We start from the raw sequence: 23,969 nt of genomic DNA, 5'->3' as shown, positions 1-23,969 counted from the left end.
AGTGTCTTTTGTTCCTCTCTGTGTCCATATGTTCTCATCAGCTAGCTCCCACTTATAAGTGAGGATATGTACTTCTCTGTTCCTGTGTTAGTTTGCCAAGTATAATGGCCTACTGCTCCATCCATGTTCCTGCAAAGAACATGATCTTGTTCTTTTTTAAGGCTGCATAGTATTCCATGTGTACCATATTTTCTTTATCCAGACTACTGTCGATGGGCATTTAGGTTGATTCCATGTCTTTGCTCTTGTGAATAGTGTTGCAGTGAACATATTCATGCATATGTCTTTATGATAGAATGATTTATATTCCTTTAGGTATATACCCAGTAAAGAAATTGCTAGGTCAAATGGCAGTTCTGTTTTTACATCTTTGAGGAGTCATGTGGCCCTTTTAAAACTTGTTTCAAACCATGTTGAGAACATAAAACCCTGGTCCTACCTTTGTCATTAGTTTTCCATTGGCTACAAATTATAGGTAGCTTTCTAACTTAAACATTTATTATCCCTAGAACTTGTGGATTTCTGCAATTTCAGTTAAAATTTCCAAATTTCTCTTAAAAACACTGTATTTAGTGCTTTAAAAAAGTCATGTGGCGGGCAGGGGCTGTTAGGTACTTTGAGCCAGTTAGTAGAATTTCTCTGATGAACATTTCTATCCAGTGAGCTTGTAGTTGTTTAAATAGCAATAGACAGTTTGGGATTCCTTATTCTGGGAATTCTAGACACACATTAGATACTTGGTGAAGCACTATTTGGTTGCTTGATTTGGGTGGGCCTTTGAATTGTTAGGAAATTCCTTAAATTGTGGTTTATAACCCAGGCTTTAGGAGATCCCTGAACCTTGGAAGCAAAATATTGTTTGTAATTATATGTTTTTCTGATAACATAGTGTGCATAGTTTTCATCAGAGTTTTAAAGGGTCTCTGACCCAAAATAGATTAAGAACCTTTACCTTAATTTTGTAGTGAACTCCAAGTAGAAGTTTCTAGGTTGGATATTATGGTATAATTCATTACTTGGATTGTTGGTGAGCATATAGAACTTAAACTCTGATCATCTAGCACAACAGCAGTAACCTGATTATTTTATAGATTTTCTTGACAAAGCAGTGATGTATGATATAACCAGAGAGATGTTGCTGGTTAGGGGATGGTTCCATATGGAGGATGATTTCAACTTTGAGGCAAAATTGTTGTTAATGATAATCAGACTTTTTTCAGCTTCCCAGTGATTATATGCTGTTATTTTTTCAGACCATTGGTACAATAAATATGGTGTTTGTTGCCTTAGAATCTTGTCAAAGTTTATCACCTGTTTAGCCTTTTTAATGAAACCATGCAATCTTTTCATGGTAGTACTTCTGTTATTTGACATATAATTCTTCAGGTAAGCTAACATCCAAGAATTATATGCTACAGCTTTTAATTCTGTTTTTGTTTTCAGAACTCTTCATCTTGGCTTATACCTATACTGCCTGATATGCTCCGACACATTTTTCAGTTCTGTGTTTTGGAAAGCAGCCAGGAAATTCTGGACCTTATTCACAAGGTACACAGCAAATGTATTTGTATTCCTTTTCCTAGTAACTTTTGTAGATTTTTAAAATTTTTCATAATTGCTGTTCTGTTGATCATTCATATCTCTTGGAGATTTGAAAAGTCTGGAGATTTGAAAAGTCTGGAGATCTGCAAGATGAGACAGAGAACTAGGCTTCTTACATGTAGCATGTAATAGTTAAGTTTTGGTTGGCCATGCTTCTTCCTCTTATTATGTGACTTACACAGGTATTTTAAGCACTTTCTGATAGCCTCAATACAGAAAATGAAGTGAGGAAAAGATTGCTTTTCTCTAGCCCTCATCTTGCTGTTTATCAGTATGCTTATAGATCCTGCAAAGTACCTTTTAGGATCTATTGGTAATACAGAGTCTAATTATTGTTGAAACTTGTACTTTTTTCCCTACTTAGAAAGAGTGATCATATGTGTTAGAATCATTAAAGGAGGAGCCATTTGATATATTTAATAGCATTTATGGAGGGGAGTGGCACTTTTGTACCTTTATAATCTGTTAAATTACTCTTGAATTGTTGGCCTCTAAAGTGACTCATTGTTAACAACCTTGGATTAACAGTGGTGATCTTGCTATAGGCTAGTCCTAGCCCATTAAGTGTTAGGCATCAGGAAAGGTACCTTATCCTTATTAAGTAAGATCATGAATCAAAACTTAAGCTGTTTTAAATTTATACTAGGTTATTACCACCTCTGAGTTTAGCAGAGAATATTAGGAGCTATTTTTAAGTGTGTGTTGAATATAGGACTGCATTAATATTGAGTCTTATGATATATGCAAAGGATTTATTTCAGTGACTTACTGAGATTTTGACAATTTTATATTACTTTTATGGCCATGTTTTTTTTAAAAAGAGAATTGTGTTCTTTTTTTAAAAAAAAAAAACTTTCCTTTGCATTAGTTTTTTTTTAGTGCACAAACCTATTAGAAAACAGTACTATATTTCAAAATAAGCCTCTATAATGAATTTCTAAATTAATCTCTGTGCTATTTCCTACTTTAAAAAAAACCTCAGTATTCCTAAAGATAAGTGTTAGAGTTTGTTATTTTTATTAGAAAAAATTCACTTTCATGTACCCCTTTTACCCTGCAGGTTTGGATGGAACTGTTGAGTAAGGCTTCAGTTCAGTATGTGGTAGCAGCTGCTTGCCCATGGATGGGTGCTTGGCTTTGCTTGATGATGCAGCCTTCTCATTTACCTATCGATTTAAATATGTTGCTAGAAGTAAAAGCCAGAGCCAAGGTAAGTGTAGAGGGACATAATGTATTTGTGTGTTCATCATCTAATTATTAATAACAGTAACCATATTTTTAAAAATCTGTATTGCCTTGTTATAAGTGTGATTTAATTAACATAAGTAAGGAGAAACCGTTATTTTATTAGGTCCCTGACAAAATGAATAGTAATGTTTATCCATTAAAATTTTGTGAAAAGAACTGTATTTTACTGGGATCATTTTAAAAATATCATATTTTTGTTGTTGCCTATTCAGTTTTAATGATTAATCTTTATTATTTTTTTTTTTTTCCCTCCCTCTGTAGGAAAAAACAGGTGGTAAGGTGCGCCAAGGCCAAAGCCAGAATAAAGAAGTACTTCAGGAGTATATTGCAGGTGCTGACACCATCATGGAAGACCCAGCCACCAGGGATTTTGTGGTTATCCGGGCCAGAATGATGGCAGCCAAGTGAGTGTACATTAAGTGTCAGGTAGACATACATTTACAATCTGGCCTTCAAAGGTTATTTAACCAACAGAAGATTCCTCTGCTGTCTCCATCAATCCTTCCGTCCTTCATTACACTAATTATAGCCTAAGGAAAAATTAGAGTAAGCAAATACTTCTAATTATTTTAAAGCTTTAAAATAGAATTTATATCTTCTTACGAAGACCAGATAGTCATTATACCTTCTGTGGGAAAAGTTATGGCTTCAAAAAGCCAAATTTTGCTTCAAGGAATTATAGGAAATTGAAGTAATTTCCCGAAGTATGGAGAAACTTTACTTCAAGTAATTTCTTATAGTAACTTCCTTTTTCTCCCTCTTAGGTTGTTAGGAGCACTTTGTTGCTGTATTTGTGATCCAGGTGTAAATGTGGTAACTCAAGAAATTAAACCAGCTGAATCCCTGGGCCAGTTACTACTCTTCCATTTGAACTCCAAGTCTGCTTTACAGAGGATTAGTGTAGCTTTGGTAATCTGTGAATGGGCTGCTTTACAAAAGGTAAGATTTTGCCCCAAAAGTAATGAAGACAAATTAAGTAAACCAATTTCCATTAGCTGTTAGGATTATTTACAACAGAAAAGTGAAAATTTTTGATGTATAAAAATCCAAGAGTTATAGAAAAGTGTCCAAATTATATTGAACATTATTTCTCTCCCATTTACTTTTAACTCTGGACTTTTGTCTTAGAACCCCTACTCATACCTCCAACTACTAGTTATGCTCATACTTAATATTTGCTCTTGACTGTACAGTCTGTTAAGAAATGTCCCTATTAAAAACCATGTATATGTGAAAGTAGTCCAGAAACTATTGGTCATCCATTCCTCTATATATCTCTGAGGTATCACTGAAAACTACAAAGGATGAGGCTTTGAGTATTAGAGATTCATCTGTGTGGGTAGTAGCAAAGGCAGAATTTTTGGTCACAGGAAGAATAACATCTCTGTATTTAAACCAAAATCTTCATGTTTCCAAATCAACCATTCCCTTCCAGCCTCTTTAACTTCTAGGGAGATGTATGATTTTGTATAAGACATACTTCTGTAAATCAAAGAAACTTTCTACTGGCTTTGTTTATTCCATTGACTGGAATTCTGGAAATTTAACTGTCTGCACTTGCTGTGAGAGTTACTTGTTACTGCCTCTTAGCAGTTTGTCAAAACAAAGCTGTATCTAAAAGTAATTGAGCCATGCTCCATTGCAGCTGACACCTCTGCTTGACCTCTGGAAAGAAGCAAAGCTCATCTGTTTTTAGGCAGGAGTTGGTGTGCTGGAAAGGCAGTGATGCTATGTTTTTGTGCCTCTCAGACTTAGCAGCAAGTGTTGACATTTCGGTTTCTGGACACTCACAGAGCTTCATGGACTTACTCTGTGAAGCCCAGGCTGATCACCCAGATCCCACAGAACCCCTCATGGCTCACCACTGAGGCCATTTCCCCTCAGTTTGGGGCAGGCAACAACCAGAGAGAGTGGGAAGGGTTAGTTAAATTTGGGGGTAGGTAATCAGCTTTTAAAATTTATATCCACTTTTACAGTATGCCATGTGAAGCTTAGGGTTCAACTGTTATCTAATGAGTTTTTAAATAACATTTTTAATTAGTGCTTGATAGATGTTCTTTTCTGACTGATTTTTTTTTTACCGTAATATACTTTAAAATCTGTGATATATATACACACGTAAACTTTGGATAGGTAGAAAATGAAATTGTAATAGTTCCATATGCATGTTCTGTAGTCATTCATGTTAAAATTTTACAATAATTTGGATGTAATACCTTTTTTTCTGTGCAATTAACTGTTGTTCAGAGAAGTAACAGAATATAGATTCAGTATAAGTAAGAATTTAGAACTTGGTAGTCTGCAAATGACGATTTCTGTATCTATAAAGTTAATGTTCATATAGTTACCCTATTTGTTGTCTGTTGTATTTTAGGAGTGTAAAGCTGTTACCTTAGCTGTGCAGCCACGTTTACTTGATATCCTTTCAGAACATTTATATTATGACGAAATTGCGGTTCCATTCACACGAATGCAGAATGAATGTAAACAACTTATATCATCATTAGCTGATGTACATATTGAAGTTGGTAATCGAGTAAACAACAATGTTTTAACAATAGATCAAGCTAGTGACTTGGTGAGTAAAGAAATAACTTTCTTAATTATAGATAGAACATGAAATATAGGTTAGAAATTTGTCATGACATGTTTATCACAAAAACACATTAATTTGTTGAGTCTGTATGTGGCTTGGTAGCCTGTCATCTCTACCCTTGAGAAAGGTTATTTCATTGTATAGGCTTTTCTTGAAATAAGAGAATAACAAAGGATTTTTTTTAAACTAAAATTCTGATAAGTCAATGCACCTTTATTAGAAAAAACTATTATATTTTGTCATTTCAGTTTTGCTTAACACTGCAGAGTACAGAAAAAACTGTTTCTACAAGTTCCTGAGTACTTCTTCCTGCTCTCAGCCTATAACGAAAATATTCAAACATATAGAAAAAGTGATGAAATTACATAACACTCATACTTAACAGCTAGATTTCATAGTTAACATTTTACCAAATTTACTTTATCACATATGTATTCACCTACCTACCCGTCTATCCAACCATGAATCCATCCAGGGCAGTTTTTTTTTAATGCATTTCTAAGTAAGTTTCAGATATCAGTATACTTCAGCATTTTATGTAATTAACTAAAATTCAATATTTGTTTATGATTTTTTGCTGTTCTGAGGCAAAATTTATGTGCTAAAGCACACAAATCTTAGGTGGACCATTTGGTGAATTTTGACAGATGCATATGCCTATGAAACCTGAACCACTGTCAAGATACAGAACATTATCATCACCACTTCGCAGTAATCTCTGCCTTTCCCTGCCACCAAGTAACCATTATTCTAATTCCCCCTCTGAAGATACATTACTTTTGCCTGTTCTAGAATTTCATGTAAATGGAATCATACACTGTGCTCTTTGGTGTAAGGATTTTTCTTAGAATGGTATTTTTGAAACTAATCTGTGTTATATATATATCAATAGCTTATTCTTTTTTTATTGCTTGAGTTTTATTTCATTGTATTATTATACCACAACTAGTTTAAGCCATTCTCCCGTTTATGGACACTTGGGCTGTTACCACTTTTTGTCTATTGTGAACAAAGTCGCTATAAACGTTCTTCTGCAAGTCTTTGTGGACATATGCTTTCATTTTTCTTGGGTAAATATGTAGGAGTGGAATTGCTAAATCCTAAGATAGGTGTAGGTTTAGTTTTAGAAAAAACTACAGACTTTCCCCCAAAGAGATTGTATCATTTTGCCCTCTGACCATCAGTATGTGAGAGTTCTGGTTACTCCACATCATCAATATTTGATGTGGTTAGTCCTTTTAGTGATTGTGTGATAGTGTTATTGTGGTTTTAATTTCCATTTCCTTGATGACTAATATGTTGAATACTTTCTAATTTTTTATTGATCATTTGTATATTTTCCTTTCTGAAATATCTTTTCAAAATCTTGTCTACTTTGAATTAGGTTGTTTGTTTGTTATTGAGTTGTGGGAGTTCTTTATGTATCCTGGATTCCAATCCTTTGTCAAATAGATGCTTTCTGAATATTTTCTAGCAGTGAGTGGCTTGCCTTTTCATTCTCTTAATGCTGTCTTTGGATGAGCAGGTATTTTAAATTTTGGTGAATTCTAATTTATCAGTTGTTTTCTTTCATGGCTATTATGTTCTGTGACTTCAGTAATCTTTTTTTTTTTTTTTTTAACTTTCCAAGTGTCAAAGGTATTCACATGTTTTCTTTTAAAGTTTTGTCATTTACTTTTTGTCACTTATCATTCATTTGGAATTAATGTTTGTGTATAGTATGGAGTAGAGGTTGGGGTTTGTTTTTCTTACAGATATCTAATTTTTCCACCATTATTTATTGAAAATACTTTCATTTTCAATGAAAGGATTGTTTTGGCACCTTTGTCAAAAACCAACTGAAGTTATATAAGTATGCTGTGTATCTGGGCCATTTGTTCAATCTATTTGTTTTCCTTATGCCAGCATCCATGCTTCATTACAGCAGCTTTGTACTTAGTAAGTGCGTGAGGTTAGGTGTAGTATATATGAATTCTTCCTTTTTTGAGTTATAGGATCAGAAATTGAACCACTTCATTTGTGTTGGTCCCCATGAAAATAGTAATCTTCATTTCTTATCTCCATTTCTAGTTGAAAAACAATATAGTTGAATTTTTTTGTTCTCATCTGTGGAGAGAAAGCTAAAATTGCTGTTTTTTTCCCCCGGGTTCTCTTCTTTTATAAAGTTATTTTCCTGATTGTTGTTATTCTGTAAGTTTTCCATTTTGCCTCCTTTCCCTACTTTTTTGCCTGTCTGGAATTAAATCTCAAATTTTCTTTATAGTCTGGGTTCCCTGCCTACTATTTCTGGGAACTTTTCTTTTTTAAGCTCATCAAATGGCCCCTTTAAGATTTGCTTATTCAGGCCGGGCGCGGTGGCTCACACTTGTAATCCCAGCACTTTGGGAGGCCGAGGCGGGCGGATCATGAGGTCAGGAGATTGAGACCACAGTGAAACCCCGTCTCTACTAAAAAAAAAATACAAAAAATTAGCCGGGCGTGGTGGCGGGCGCCTGTAGTCCCAGCTACTCGGAGAGGCTGAGGCAGGAGAATGGCGTGAACCCGGGAGGCGGAGCTTGCAGTGAGCCGAGATTGCGCCACTGCACTCCAGCCTGGGCGACAGAGCGAGACTCCGTCTCAAAAAAAAAAAAAAAAAAGATTTGCTTATTCAGGCCGGGCGCGGTGGCTCAAGCCTGTAATCCCAGCACTTTGGGAGGCCGAGGCAGGCAGATCACGAGGTCAGGAGATCGAGACCATCCTGGCTAACACGGTGAAACCCCGTCTCTACTAAAAATACAAAAAATTAGCTGGACGTGTTGGCGGGCACCTGTAGTCCCAGCTACTCGGGAGGCTGAGGCAGGAGAATGGCGTGAACCCGGGAGGCGGAGCTTGCAGTGAGCTGAGATCGCGCCATTGCACTCCAGCCTGGGGGACAGAGCAAGACTCCGTCTCAAAAAAAAAAAAAAAAAGATGTGCTTATTCAGATCTTTTACTTTTCAGTTGTTTTGACTTGGGCTAGAAGATAAGCATAAATATCAGAGTCTCTGGGAGAGACTATTTTTCTTTTTTTCTTTTTTTTTTCTTGAAGGGACTTTTGAGGGAAGGGCAGTTTTCAAAGGAGCCACTGCCTTTTGTATCTTTCATTGAATCCCTGTTTTCCTGTTACCTGCCAAATATAGACATTTCCCTACGATCTTTGTCTCTTGCACCATTCTCATGATTTAGTTCCTACCCATGTACTGTGTGCTATCTACTCTCAGTCTTTCTTACATTCTTCTTTTAGGCATTTTTACTTAAATATCTCACTGTCACTTCACACTGAACACAACAAAAACTGGCTTTTTTTTTTTTTTTTTTTTTTTTGACAAAGATACTCTTTTTATTCCAGTCACAAATCTTGTCAGCATTTTCTTTCAGAAAGTCTCATGTGTTTAGGCTGGGTGCGGTGGCTCACGCCTGTAATCCCAGCACTTTGGGAGGCCGAGGCGGGTGGATCATGAGGTCAGGAGATCGAGACCATCCTGGCTAACACGGTGAAACCCCATCTCTACTAAAAATACAAAACATTAGCCGGGCGTGGTGGCAGGTGCCTATGGTACCAGCTACTCGGGAGGCTGAAGCAGGAGAATGGCGTGAACCCAGGAGGCAGAGCTTGCAGTGAACCAAGATCATGCCACTGCGCTCCAGCCTGGGTGACAGAGTGAGACTCAGTCTCAAAAAAAAAAAAAAAAAGAAAGTCTCGTGTTTAATCTCTTCTCTATTTCCATTATCAGAGCCCAGTCAGATCATAGTACTTTGTATCTAGGTCCTGACTCATCTCTAGGGTTTCAGGCAGCCTCTGGTCCATTTCATCCTACATGCTGTGCTATATACTAGCAATGCTCTTTTTGTGCCACCCTGAACATCCCTCTCCTGCTTAAAAACATTATTTTCCTTTTCCTTGCTTTTTCATTTTTATCTTTCTTCTTTTTGTCACCTTCTTCTAAATTCTCTCTTATCTCCTCATTATTTCTCAAACTTTCTCCACTCACGCCCAGTTAGCTTTCTTCTTGTGGAAGTACGCTACACTCATTCACTTCTGCTCATTCTCACTTCTGGGCCTGAGCTTCTATTTCCTTTGCCAGGAATTCCCCACCCCTAACCCTCTGTGTTCATCCAGAGTTCATCTCTTTTTCTGCATGTCGTGCTCAAGCTATTTGATAAACTTCAATTCCATGGACAGTGTCCTGTTTTCCACTCCCTACCTCACTTTGTTTGCCAAGATGTCCCTATAATCCCTGATTGGCCTATTCTTTAAAAACCAAGCGTAAGTGTTATCCTCCTCTGGCAAGTCTCCCACTAATCTCTTCTTCTAAGAAGGGTTAAGGAGTGCTCTGTATTCCCACAGCAACTTGCACTTACCTCAGTTATATGTTACATTTTCTTAATTCTTTATTTATATCTCTCCCACATTAGTCTCTGCATTTTTTGAGCGTATTAAGACATTATGTCTTATTTATCTTTTGATAAATATTGGTTGAATGATTGAATTAATTGGGGGTAACTGAGTCTTTTCCTCAGTTGACTACAGTCATTGAAAAGTGACATGAGCATAGTGGATTTAGGACAATGTTTTTAAACTTTTAGCATTGTAACCCTATTTCAAATAAATCTTATACATTGTACATTTCAAACGGGTAGTTTTTATGGTATGCAAATTATATGAATAAAGTTAAAAAAAGATGGACTGAACAGTCTTTTAATGGGGCTTGTAAAGTAGTCTGGTACAACGGTCCTATAGCCTTAGACAGCTCTTGGTAATTAAGTGAATGATAACTGTACCATTTTGTTCTGTTCTGTTTTGTTTTGTTTCTTTTTCTTCTTCCATTGCCTGGGCATTTCCACCAGAAGGGAGGTTAAAGAAAGAATGAGAATAATTCAGTTAGCAACACTTAGCCACTTAGTAAACAGCCACTCTAAGTTTTCGTGAGTTTTAGAGTTGAAAACAATATTTTTCCCAAGAAGAAGTTTGTGAGTTTTGGAATTCCTTCATGAACAGTTAGTTTATATTTGCCTGTAGCTTTCTTGTTTCACCAAAGTATTCTGTGGGTGTTAAATGTGGTTTTCCTCAAAGTCATTAGACTTATTTAAAGGTTGGGTAATTTTATTCTTCTCAAGAGAATGTCTTTCTTAAAGAATATAATGCTAATGTTAAATTTTAGTCAGATTAAAATAAAATTTAGTTGGGAAGTTTTAGACATTAGTTTACTGAGTACTAAAACAATATTACATATTGTGGAAACCAAAATTGAAACAGAAAGCTTGCTGTCTACCCTTTAGGAGCTTACAATCTATTTGGGGTTGATATGATTAATGATTTTTAATTTCTTTTTTTTTAATAGGTCACTACTGTTTTTAATGAAGCCACATCATCTTTCGATTTAAATCCTCAAGTGTTACAACAGTTAGATAGTAAACGACAGCAGGTCCAAATGACAGTTACAGAGACCAACCAGGAGTGGCAAGTGTTGCAGTTGAGAGTGCATACTTTTGCTGCCTGTGCAGTTGTGAGCTTGCAGCAGCTTCCGGAGAAATTAAATCCTATCATAAAACCATTAATGGAGACAATTAAAAAAGAAGAGAATACACTAGTGCAAAACTATGCAGCTCAGTGCATAGCTAAACTCCTTCAGCAGTGCACAACAAGGACGCCCTGTCCCAATTCAAAAATTATTAAAAACCTCTGTAGCTCACTTTGTGTGGACCCATATCTAACTCCTTGTGTCACATGTCCAGTACCAACACAAAGTGGCCAGGAAAATTCTAAAGGTATATACCTAAACTTTTATTTGGGGTAGAGAAATAACCTTTTAAATTTGTTTTTGTTTACTTATGGGTATAATTTAAGCACAAATCCAGTTCATGTTAGTGTTTTTTCCCATTCTGAGAGAAAAGGCTTGATTATAACAAAACTCTTTGTTACATGAATTTGCACATATTCCTTATCAGTCACAACCCTTTAAGTTCAAAAAAGCCATTCATGGAAGATCTGATAGCTGATATAAGGTGACTGAAATCTGTAAGACAGTTGTTCACCCTTACCTTTGCCTTCAAAACCATCATTATATGGTTTACTGTATCAAGCTAGAAAAGGTAATTGTATCAAATGTTATTTAATTAATTTTTTTCCCTTAACCAAAGGAGCAACCCTATTGACTGAAAAACTCATTATCAAATCTCTCGTTTCCCTAATTTGTGCATGTATTATGAGATTAGTGAATTTTTAGTATTTTTAGTAAATAATACTTAACCAACTTTTTTGTTTTCACTTGGAGAATTTATATGGAAAATGAGAACTGCCCTCTGTAGGCAGGTCTTAAAGACCAATGTTTTCTTCATATGACTCAGTCCTGTGTTCTTTTTGTATGTGTGGTTGTTAACAAGATTTTGGGAAAACAAATTATTTGAAATGTAGTAGACTTACAGCTTTGGTGCAGCATAGATCTTGAAAGATATGTGAATGAACTAGAAGAAGAAAGGTGGACATTTTGAATATTAACATCTTAAAAATACAGTGGGGTCATTTTCCCCCCTCTTACTCCCCTGGTCCATTGCCATGTAAGGCAGCATTATTTTGCAGTGACCAATTTTTTTTTTTAATTCATGGTGACTCTGGACATTTCTTTTAGAGAGAACTTGCTTGAGATATTTTTGTTTCTTGTTATGCTTAGGCACAATAATTTTTTAAAAAGTAATAGGCCAGGCTGGACACGGCGGCTCACGCCTGTAATCCCAGCACTTTGGGAGGCCGAGGTGGGCAGATCACCTGAGGTCGGGAGTTCAAGACCAGTCTGACCAAAATAGAGAAATCCCATCTCAACTAAAAATATAAAATTAGCCAGGCATGGTGGTGCATGCCTGTATCCCAGCTACTCGGGAGGCTGAGGCAGGAGAATGGCCTCAATCTGTGAGGCGGAGGTTGCAGTGAGTTGAGATCGTGCCATTGCATTCCAGCCTGGGCAACAAGAGTGAAACTCTGTCTCAAAAAAAAAAAAAAAATTAATTAATTAATAGGCCAGGGACCAGGCAGTGGCTCATGCATGTAATCCCAGCACTTTAGGAGGTCGAGGTGAGCAAATAACTTGAGGCCAGGAGTTCGAGACCAGGCTGGCCAACATGGTGAAACCCCATCTCTACTAAAAAAATATATAAAAATTAGGCCGGGCACGGTGGCTCACGCCTGTAATCCCAGCACTTTGGGAGGCCGAGGCGGGTGGATCACAAGGTCAGAAATTCAAGGCCATCCTGACTAGCATGGTGAAACCCCGTCTCTACTAAAAATACAAAAAATCAGCCAGGCGTGGTGGCAGGCGCCTATAGTCCCAGCTGCTCAGGAGGCTGAGGCAGGAGAATGGCGTGAATCTGGGAGGCTGAGCTTGCAGTGAGCCGAGATCGCACCACTGCGCTCCAGCCTGGGCGACAGGGCGAGACTCCATCTCAAAAAAATATATAAATATAAATATATATATATGGATGTGGTGGCGTGCATCTGTAATCCTAGCTACTCAGGAGGCTGAGGCATGAGAGTCCCTTGAACCTGGGAAGCGGAGGTTATAGTGAGCCAAGATCGCACCACTGCACCCCAGCCTAGGTGACAGAGTGAGACTCCATCTCAAAAATAACAACAAAAAATTAATAGGCTGGGCGTGGTGGCTCATGCCTATAATCCCAACATTTTGGGAGGCCGAGGTGGGCAGATGGAATGAGCTCAGGAGTTTGAGACCAGCCTGGGCAACATGGTGAAACCCTGTCTCTTCAAAAAATATAAAAATTAGCTGGGTGTGGTGATGTATGCCTGTAGTCCTAGCTCCTCAGGAGGCTGAGGTGGGAGGATTGGATCACCTGAGCCCAGGAGGTGGAGGTTGCAGTGAGCTGGGACTGTGGTACTGCACTCCAGCCTGGGCAACAGAGCAAGACCCTGTCTCAGAAAAAAAAATTATATATATATGTGTGTATATATACACACACATACACAAACACATTAACTGAAGTCACAATAATTTTTTCATGTGCTGTTTCTCATTGTTCAGATGGCTCTGCAACCTGGATTGTATTAGGTATAAATCCTATGCAAATAGACTTTTATTGTAGTTTCATTGGCTAAGGAAAATGTCATTGGCCTATAAAAGTTGAGGCCTAAAAGACATAGTTTAAAAATGTTTTATCTCTTATGGAGCCGAAAACATTTGGTATCACCAATATTATGATTAAAAGGTTATTTAACTTTTTTCTTATTAGGATCCACCTCAGAAAAAGATGGAATGCACCACACTGTCACCAAGCACAGAGGTATAATTACACTCTACAGGCACCAGAAAGCTGCCTTTGCTATCACAAGTAGGCGAGGTCCTACCCCCAAAGCAGTAAAAGCTCAAATAGCAGATCTTCCTGCAGGAAGTAGTGGAAATATTCTTGTTGAACTTGATGAGGTAAATAGTTTTTTTTTTGAATGCTTTGATTTTTAAATAAATATCTGGCTTACAAATTAAGAACTAAGTTGTATTAGATTCCAAAACTGTTAAAGAACTGGGATTAATTTTTGGAGTACTCCAACAATATGATCCAGAAAAATGGCAAACTTCAAATTTCTCATGTCTCTTGTAATTTTTACCAGCTTGACTTTATCTTCCTAGGCAAGACAGCCTTGTAAACTAATTCAGTCCTATAGCAGTGAGTGTAGAGAAGGTGTTCAGTAATAGTGAAAGCTAACTTTTCTTTGTCCTTTCAATGCACAAATATCATATAATTGCTACCCACCTGACTTTTTAGTCAATTTGATATTTATTAAATGCTTAGTATGAGGTAGGGTTCTAAATTTATTTTTCATATGAACAGCCAGTTATCCCACTATTGAATCCTTTCCTCTCTGATTTATAATGGCACCTCTGTTATATATCATGCTTCATATGTGTGAGGGTCTGTTCAGGCTTTCCATTATCTCCCATTGGTCCACCTATTACACTGTACAGTCTTAACAACCAGTGGTTTTTAAAAAGTGTTTTGTTTTTAAAATCTCACAGTCACATTATTAGCAATAGAATGAATGCTCTAGTTAGTTCTTTGGAATGCAAGGCTTAGGAATTTACCTCGGTTCAGCAGTAAACCATCAATATTAAAAGACATGTTTCTGTAAAATACAGACCCCTTTTAAGTTTCTTTTTAAAGTCAACAGCTTATTACCTATATTTCCCTTAAAACATTCTGTAAAGTCTTTTTCATTGACAATATTTCCCTATAATAATTGTAATAAAAATTTTACTGTGATTTTAATATTTATATCTCTATAGTTTGCATAGTTATTCCTCCAATTAAACGTAATTTAAAAAATATGTATTAATATCTTTTTGGGGGGACAGATTTATGGGCTGTAATTACTGCTGAATAAGAATTATTAATCTTGGGGTTAGCTTAAACAGATGATCTTGTTCTATCCTTTAAGTGAATATAAATAAGGACACATCATTTCATCTATCTTCTCTCTAGCTGACAAGTTTCTTTGGGGTAGAGAGAAGGAGGAAAAAAAATGTCACTTAGGACTATCTCTAGAAACAGCACATATCTTTCTGTTCCTTATCCTCAACCCCAAAAAAGTGTTTTACTTTGGACACAAAAATCTAGTTAGGTGTTGTAGGCCCCTGTAAATTTAATTATTGGGAAATGTTTATAATTGAGACAAATATGTCTGATAATTGCTTACTTGGTTAATGATAACATTATGAATTCTTAGATGGTGACTTTTAAATTCTCTTGTTAAAATTTTAAATGTATTATGATTTTTTCTGAAATTCTGTTTTTATCTAACATTTAATTTTAAGGCCCAGAAGCCTTACCTGGTACAACGGAGAGGAGCTGAATTTGCTTTGACAACTATAGTAAAGCATTTTGGTGGTGAAATGGCAGTGAAGTTGCCACATCTCTGGGATGCCATGGTTGGCCCATTGAGGAATACAATCGACATAAATAATTTTGGTATACACATATTTTTATGAGTCCAGTTTTTAACAAATTTTAATGTCTATTAATTAAATATATCCTTATAAAATAAAAATGCCCCTATGCCTCTACCTGTTTATTCCAGACCAGCTGGTAAGTTTTAAAATGGAAACTTGGTTTAAAAAAAACCTACATTTATTTTAAAAAAGAGGTATTTGGGTTGGGCGCGGTGGCTCATGCCTATAATCCCAGCACTTTGGGAGGCCCAGGTGGGTGGATCACTTGAGGTCAGGAGTTTGAGACCAACCTGGCCAACATGGCAAAACCCCGTCTCTAGTAAAAATACAAAAATTAGCTGGGCGTGGTGGCACACTCCTGTAGTCCCAGCTACTCTGGAGGCTGAGGCAGGAGGATTGCTTGAACCCTGGGGGTGGAGGTTGCAGTAAGCCAAGATTATGCCACTGCACTGCAGTCTGGATGACAGAGCGAGACTGTGTCTCAAAAAAAAAAAATTGTTTTTAAAGGGATACTTGAAATGGATCACTATGTTTAAGTTCTTTGGTCGCTGTACATGTAATACCCCAGCACTTAAATTAAGGTCATGGCATTTAATTTTAACACTAAAAAGCAAAATTGACTCTCCTATGCTAGCTGAAAAAGTGCTAAAAGTTTTTGTGTGCTCTAGATTTTGAAAAATTATTTGCCAGATAATACAGACAATATATTTTAACAGATGGAAAATCCCTCCTGGAAAAGGGAGATATCCCTGCTCAAGAATTGGTGAATTCTCTGCAAGTTTTTGAAACAGCAGCAGCTTCAATGGATTCTGAGCTTCATCCCTTGGTAACTAACTAATGCAAGTGTAATATTTCTTCAGATAAAACAAGTGGTCTTATTAAAAAGTCTTAAGGTTTGAAAGGTACAACTTTGATGTCATCCTTAGTAATTGCATTTTTCTTTGCTGTGGTATAACTAGATTCCTCCTTTACTAACAGTGCAACTCTTGTGGGCTTTGATGTAGACCTGGCTGCTTGAATTTGATAGAAAACTCAACCTGGAAGCTTAGAATGTGGGGGCATTGAGGAAAGGACTCTAATGGCACAGGAGCCAGATGTAAATAGGAAAGAAAACTGCAGCCCTGTTCATCCAGATGATCCTAATAATACAGCTCAAAGAAAGGAAGAGCATACATAATGAAATCTGTTTCCTAGATAAATATAAAGGTGAAAGGAGTCACCTGCCTAAGGTGAAGCTGGTCAGTGGCAAAGATAGAACACTGGTTTAGGATATTTTTTTTTAACTATTAAAATGTTGCTTACAAAAGAATTAGGACAGAGGGAGGAGGAAAATAGAGAATTACCTGGTTTTTTTCATAAGAGAATATTATTCTTTTCATATCTCTGCAATAGGAAGCTGTCTGCAATTTACCCCATTTTGAAGGGTATTAGCCCAGTTCTCTATTGTTATTTAACACAAAAGGGAGAATCTGTGAGAGGGTGGAGAAGAATGGATTTTTTTTTTGTACATAGTAATAACGTATGTCCTTTTACTTGTTAAAAGTTTTGCTGATTTACTATTAGTAAAGAAAAGTAGGCCAGGTGTGGTGGCTCACGCCTGTAATCCCAGCACTTTGGGAGGCCGAGGTGGGTGAATCACGAAGTCAGGAGTTCAAGACCAGCCTGGCCAATATGGTGAAACCCCCATCTCTACTAAAAATACAAAAATTAGCCAGGCGTGGTGGGACATGCCTGTAGTCCCAGCTACTCGGGAGGCTGAGGCAGGAGAATCACTGGAACCTGGGAGGCAGAGGTTGCAGTGAGTCAAGATCGCACCACTGCACTCCAGCCTAGGCTACAAAGTGAGACTCAGTCTCAAAAAAAAAAAAAAAAGAAGGAAAAAAAAAAAAAGAAAAGTAGAGTCCATCTGTATGCTCTTAACCTCTATAATTAGCAACATGCATTTAGCTGAACTGCAAGGCTCATCAAACTGTTGAACAGATACCTGGCTCTCATCAGCATTAATTCTGGTGTTCCTTGTAGCAGACATTTAATAATAAGGTGCTATTGTGATGCTGTTGTGGTTATAACACCTATGGTAAGCCAGGAAGCTACAGTGGAAGATACCTACTAAAGTATGGTGCTAGAATAAAATCAGGAACACTCAAGCCGCTGAATAAAAATTATGTACCTAAACCTAAATTAGTGCTACCAAATTTGGAGGGGGCTGGTGATGTGTGGTGCTGTTTTCCAGCTTCAGTAGGAGAATCTTGCCAAGTACTTTTTGGTTTGTTTCCTGTTAATTTTGGAAAGAATTGAGTGTTCCTGTATGCCTAAGAGAGGATATGAGCAGAGGAGAGGTTCTATACCTTTTTTTCCCTTCTTTTTGAAGGAGTTGTAATACATTAGTTTGGATTTGGATTAGTTTTCTATTGAGAATGTTTTGGCAGTAATGTTTTGAAGTATTTGGAGATATTTTTAGAGTCACTTAGAATATTGAAAACTTCCCTGAGTATGGGCTATTATAGTTACATATTAAATAGTATTTCCTAATAAGAATTCTAATTGCCATTAACTTTTTGTTTTTAGTTGGTCCAGCATTTGCCACATCTTTATATGTGCCTTCAATACCCCAGTACTGCAGTGAGGCACATGGCTGCTCGTTGTGTAGGTGTCATGAGCAAAATAGCTACCATGGAAACAATGAATATTTTTTTGGAGAAGGTTCTTCCGTGGCTGGGAGCAATTGATGACAGTGTCAAACAAGAGGGTGCAATTGAAGCACTTGCCTGTATCCTTTTTTATTTGACAAACTGTTCAGGAATTATATTCATTTCGCTTAAGGATAATTAAAATGAAATTGATGTATTCTAATATGCACATAAATAACCTGCCTTGTTCCAAAAAATACCTATTCTTTTTACATCTTATTTTGAAATATTTTTGTATTTTATTACAAATGTGTTACAAATGAATTTGCATTTTATGATAAAAATTTTCATGTGGAAAGTTTGGAAAATTGCTATTAATTTTAAAACATCTTTTTAATAGGCAAAATAGTTTTATGTACTTTATGAACTGTATGTCTAGTAAGTGATTTATTTGTTTATAATCAGTGTCTTATTAACCAGGTATTCTATAGGTAGTCCCTATGTTATAAACATTTTATGTTTTTAAAGTTTGTTCATTACTTGGGTTTACAAATGACCAAATTATACTAGATAATTAGAAATATACAGGCAAGCCCTTTGCTAAGGGTATGGCAGCAGCTAACATTCTTTAACTCAAAGTATCTGAAAGATATTTCACAGAGCACAAAAGATGGATGAAGATCAAATCAGTAGAAACTCTGGTTCAAAAATACTGAAGATTACAGGAGAACTGCGCTTACTAGGCTCACTATATCCTGCTGGTGATTGTCAAGATCCTGGTGGGAAATTTGGAATTAATCTTTGAGTGACACTCAGTTGTATTCCTTTACTTACAATGTGACTTATTTTATTTTGATATTGGAATTCCAGACGCTTGTAGCAATTTCTCTATGAAAAAAATCTTATTAGTAAAGCTTCCTTCGGCCTTCCTCAGAAGAAAAACATAATTTTATATTCCTAATCATGAGAAAGTTACATAATATTTTCCAAGGAGCAACAAAATGGGCAGATACTGTTATAATTGAATCATAGGCCTAGAGGATCAGTCTCTTCCCTCATAATGCAGATGAGAAAAATGATGAGCCTTTTAAAAAGTTAAAATCTTGGTATCAATTTGTTTGTGAAAACATCTGTCTTGGAACCATTTCACAATTTCCTTAATCACTTACTCAGGTGTAATGGAACAACTAGATGTTGGTATTGTTCCATATATTGTCCTTTTAGTTGTTCCTGTATTGGGAAGAATGAGTGATCAGACAGACAGTGTGAGATTCATGGCCACACAGTGCTTTGCAACGCTAATTAGACTCATGCCACTTGAGGTAAGTCAAAGATACTTGCTTTATAGACATAATGTTTTCTATAACTTGATCCATAATAATTGTAACCCTTTTTAGGGCCAGGTACAAAGGCTTATGCCTGTAATCCCAGCAGTTTGTGAGGCTGAGGTGGGTGGATCATCTGAGGTCAGGAGTTTGAGACCAACATGGGTGAAACCCTGTCTCTACTAAAAAAATACAAAAACAAAACAAAACAAAAACCAGTTAGTTGGGCATGGTGGTGTGTGCCTGTAGTCTCAGCTACTCAGGACACTGAGGCACAAGAATTGCTGGAACCTGGAGGCAGAAGTTGCAGTGAGCCGAGATCATGCCACTGCACTGTATCCTGGATGACAGCAAGACTCCATCTCAAAAAAAAAGAAAAGAAAAGAAAAGTAACACTTGTTAAAGAACATGTCAGGCTAAAAAAAAGAAGGCATTATTTCAAAAATGTTTATATTACAGTAATTAAGATTTTTAGGCTTTTAATTGGTACTTTTTTTCTTTAACACACAGAGTTTTAATTTAAGTAAAACAAGAAATCAGACACTGTAATTCCTACAAAAAATTTACTAATAATTTTCTAGAAATAGAATTGTTCCTAAGTTTTTCTGGTAACATCTAGGTGTAGACTGTGGGCTAAAGTTTAGGCAAAAGATAAATTTGAGAGATGGTAATTAAGACTGTAAAAAGCAGATGAGGTCTCTGTGGCAGTATGAAAAAGAAGACCAGAAGGATCATGTTGGAGTATTTTGGAGTACATTCATGGGGGCACAAATAATGTGTGACCAGTGCAGGAAACTGAAGTGGCTTGAAACACAGAAAGAGCCAGGATTAATTCAGGAAATAGTAGGTATGGCATGTCATCCATGTTGTAACATTTATAAGTACTTCCTTTTTATTGCTGAATAGTATTCCATTGTATGGACGTACCACATTTTGTTTATCCTGTCACCAGTTGATGGATATTTGGATTGTTACCAGCTTTTATTAATAGTTATTATGGGCTGGGTGAGGTGGCTCATGCCTGTAATCCCAGCACTTTGGGAGGCCACAGTGGGTGGATCACTTGAGGTCAGGAGTTCGAGATTAGCCTGACCAACTGAAAATACAAAATGGTGAAACCTCGTCTCTACTAAAAATACAAAAATTCGTGGAGCGTGGTGGCACGCACCTGTAATCCCAGCTACTCAGGAGGCTGAGGCAGGAGAATCGCTTGAACCTGGGAGACAGAGGTTGCAGTGAGCCAAGATGGTGCCACTGCACTCCAGCCTGGATGACAAAGTGAGACTTCCTTTCAAAAAAAAAGAAAAATTAAGTTATTATGAATAATGCTACTCTGCATTTATAAGTCTTTGCGTGGTTGTGTGTTTTTATTTCTTTTGAGTAAATAAGAGTGAAATGCTGGGTCATATGGTAAGTTTGTTTAATTTTTTTTTATAAAACTACCTTATTGTTTTCCAAAGTAACTGTATCATTTGACATTCCTACCAGCAAAATAATGAGTTATAAATAGGATAGCCTCTTTGAAAAACAGTTTGGTTATATCTGGTAAAATTGAAGATAGCAGCCTAATGACCTGAAAAATTCATCCTACATATATACCTAGAGAATTCAACACATTTTCAAGAATTTTTTTTTTTTTTGAGACGGAGTTTTGCTCTTGTTGCAACCAGGCTGGAGTGCAATGGTGCGACCTCCGCTCACTGCAACCTCCGCCTCCCGGGTTCAAGCAATTCTCCTGCCTCAGCCTCCCTAGTAGCTGGGATTACAGGCATGCGCCACCACACCCTGCTAATTTTGTATTTTTAGTAGAGACGGGGTTTATCCTTGTTGATCAGGCTGGTCTAAACTCTCAACCTCAGGGGATCCTCCCGCCTCAGCCTCCCAAAGTGCTGGGATTACAGACGTGAGCCACCACACCTGGTGAAGAATATAACATCATTATAGTAGTCTAAAACTGAAAATCAATAGAAACAGTTCCTGAAGAGACCCAGGTAGTAGACAAGGACATTAAAATATACTCCAAGGCTGAGTGCAGTGGCTCACCTCTGTAACATCAGCACTTTGGGACGCCAAGGCAGGCAGATCCCTTGAGCTTAGGAATTTGAAACCACCCTGGACAACATGGTGAAACCCTGTCTCAAAAAAAAAAAAAAAAATTTATATATGTATGTATACACATGCACATACACACACACACTCCATATATTCCAGGTACAGGAGGAAAGCATGAGTGTGATGAAGAGCACAATGAAAAATATAAGAATGACCCAAATTGAACTTCTAGAGATGAAAAATGCAGTTATAAATAAAAACACACTGGATTGCATTAATAGGTTAGACACTGTGGAAGAAAATATTAGTGAATTTGAAGATACATAGTAATAGAAACAAGAATGATGTCGTGTAAGTTCATTCCTCACTCCTGTTCTTCTTTATATTGATTCTGTTAAGTCTTCATAGAAAAAATCGTCTACTTTTCTGAAATGCATGTTGTCAAAGAATCTTGGAATATCAACCAGTGATTTTTATGGAGGTTCTAATTCCCTGCACTGTTAGTAACTTTTGCTGATTTTTATGGACATTGGAGTGAGAAAGACACTCACAAGAGGGGTTGCTGGCACTGAACCAATATTTGTAACACTTGGGTTTAGGGTTTCGTTGTTAGGGAATGGACCTAGTTATATGGCCCTATGTCTTGTCATTTCTTAAAATTCCCATGAGGATAAATATATGAAGATTTTGGTATTTGTAAAGCATTGTGCAGAAAGACTATTTTAATGATTATCATTATGTTATTAGATGTTCTAAAATGTTAGTTTTTCTCTTAGTAGATAAAGTTAATTCCAAAACCTTTGAAAATAGACTCAATCTACATACCTCACTGCCCTGATGCTATTTTTAGTGTTGTGTGGAATATATATTTTAATTAGATTTAATTGAAATTCCGTTTCCAGGATTTTAAATTTCTTAAGTTGAGAGACATCATAGGGCAGTAGTTCTCAAATTTTTTGGTCTCATGACTTTTTTAGTCTTTCATTTTTTATTAATACAAAAAATGTGGCTGGGCATGGTGGCTCACGCCTGTAATTCCAGCACTTTGGGAGGCCGAGGAGGGCGGATCATGAGGTCGGGAGTTCGAGACCAGCCTGACCAACTGGTGAAACCCCCATCTCTACTAAAAATACAAAAGTTAGCTGGGTGTGGTGGCATGCACCTGTAATCCTAGCTACTCAGGAGGCTGAGGCAGGAGAATCGCTTGAACCTGGGAGGTGGAGGTTGCAGTGAGCTGAGATGGGGCCACTGCACTCCAGCTTGGGTGACAGAGTGAGACTCCGTCTCAAAAAAAAAAAAAAAAAGTTACGGCGTCCAACGTGATGTTTTGAAATGTATCAGACCAATTAATATATCTTAGTTCATACAGTCATCATTTTTTGTGGTGAAAACCCATTTAATTAAGTTTTAATCTTTTAGCAGTTTTCAAGTGTACATTATCATTAACTGTAGTCACCATGCTGTACAGATCTACAGAATGTATTCATTCTACATAAACTTTGTACCCTTTAACCAACATCTATCCATTTCCCCTCAGTCCTCTCCCTTCCACCCACTAAGCACCTAGCAACCACTATTCTACTCTGCTTCCATGAGTTTGACATTTTAGATTTCCACATATAAGTGAGATCACATATTTGTCTTACTGTGCCTGGCTTGTTTCCTTTAGCATAATGTCATCCAGGTTTATTCATGTTGTCACAAATGACAAAATTTCCTTCTTAGAGGCTGAATAGTATCCAATTATATATAGATACACTACAGTTTCTTTATCCATTCATCACATAGACGAACATTTGGGTTGATTCCAAATCTCAGCTGTTGTGAATAATGCTGCAATGAACACAGAAGTACAGCTATCTCTTCAGTGTTCTGATTTAATTTCCTTTGGATGTATAACCAAAAGTGGGATTGCTAGATTATATGGTAGTTTTATTTTTAATTTTTTGAGTAACATCCATACTGTTTTCCATAATGTTGTACTAATTTACATTCCCACCAACAATACGCAAGGGTTCCCATTTCTCCACATCTTCCTCCGCACGTTTTGTCTTTTTAATAATAGCGATTCTAACAGTTGTGAGGTAATATCTCATACCAGTTTTAATTTGCATTTCCCTGATGATGTTGAGCATTTTTTCATTTATCTGTCGGCCGTTTGTATTTTTTTTAAGAAATATCTATTCAGGTCCTCTGCCCATTTTTACATCTTATTTTCTTGAGTTGAGTTCCTTTTATGTTTTAGATACTAACCTCTTATCAAGATTTATGATTCGCAAATAATTTTTCCCATTCTGTTGGTTGTCTCTTCAGTCTGTTGATTGTCTCCTGTGCTACGCAGAAAGCATTTTAGTTTGATGCAGTCCCGTTCGTCTATATATGTTGAGTATCCTTTATCTGAAATGCTTGTGACTAAGAAGTATTTAAGATTTCAGATTTTTGAATGTTTGCATTATACTTACCAGTTGAGCATCCCTAATCTGAAAATCTGAAATCTGAAATGCACCAATGAGCATTTCCTTCATTTGTCATGCTGGCAATAACAATG

General features: G+C 36.8%; 1 protein-coding gene across 7 annotated transcripts in view; it reads left to right on the top strand.

Annotated features, from left to right (window-relative positions):
* Positions 1 to 23,969, top strand: part of BTAF1 (B-TFIID TATA-box binding protein associated factor 1) — a 107,914-nt gene that overhangs the window by 56,708 nt on the left and 27,237 nt on the right. For all 7 annotated transcript variants that reach the window (XM_055255666.2, XM_055255677.2, XM_063629774.1 and 4 more), the window contains 11 exons: positions 1,444 to 1,548; positions 2,663 to 2,812; positions 3,112 to 3,254; positions 3,615 to 3,789; positions 5,225 to 5,428; positions 10,807 to 11,233; positions 13,703 to 13,893; positions 15,280 to 15,433; positions 16,131 to 16,240; positions 17,983 to 18,184; positions 19,218 to 19,366. In XM_055255666.2, the coding sequence (XP_055111641.1) occupies positions 1,444 to 1,548; positions 2,663 to 2,812; positions 3,112 to 3,254; positions 3,615 to 3,789; positions 5,225 to 5,428; positions 10,807 to 11,233; positions 13,703 to 13,893; positions 15,280 to 15,433; positions 16,131 to 16,240; positions 17,983 to 18,184; positions 19,218 to 19,366 (2,010 nt within the window). The remainder of the gene's footprint in view (positions 1 to 1,443; positions 1,549 to 2,662; positions 2,813 to 3,111; positions 3,255 to 3,614; positions 3,790 to 5,224; positions 5,429 to 10,806; positions 11,234 to 13,702; positions 13,894 to 15,279; positions 15,434 to 16,130; positions 16,241 to 17,982; positions 18,185 to 19,217; positions 19,367 to 23,969) is intronic.

This window comes from Symphalangus syndactylus, chromosome 2 (genome assembly GCF_028878055.3).
Source record: "Symphalangus syndactylus isolate Jambi chromosome 2, NHGRI_mSymSyn1-v2.1_pri, whole genome shotgun sequence".
Lineage (NCBI taxonomy): Eukaryota > Metazoa > Chordata > Mammalia > Primates > Hylobatidae > Symphalangus > Symphalangus syndactylus.
The sequence above is the reverse complement of the archived record's forward strand: the minus strand, read 5'-3'. Positions and strand labels throughout refer to the sequence as shown.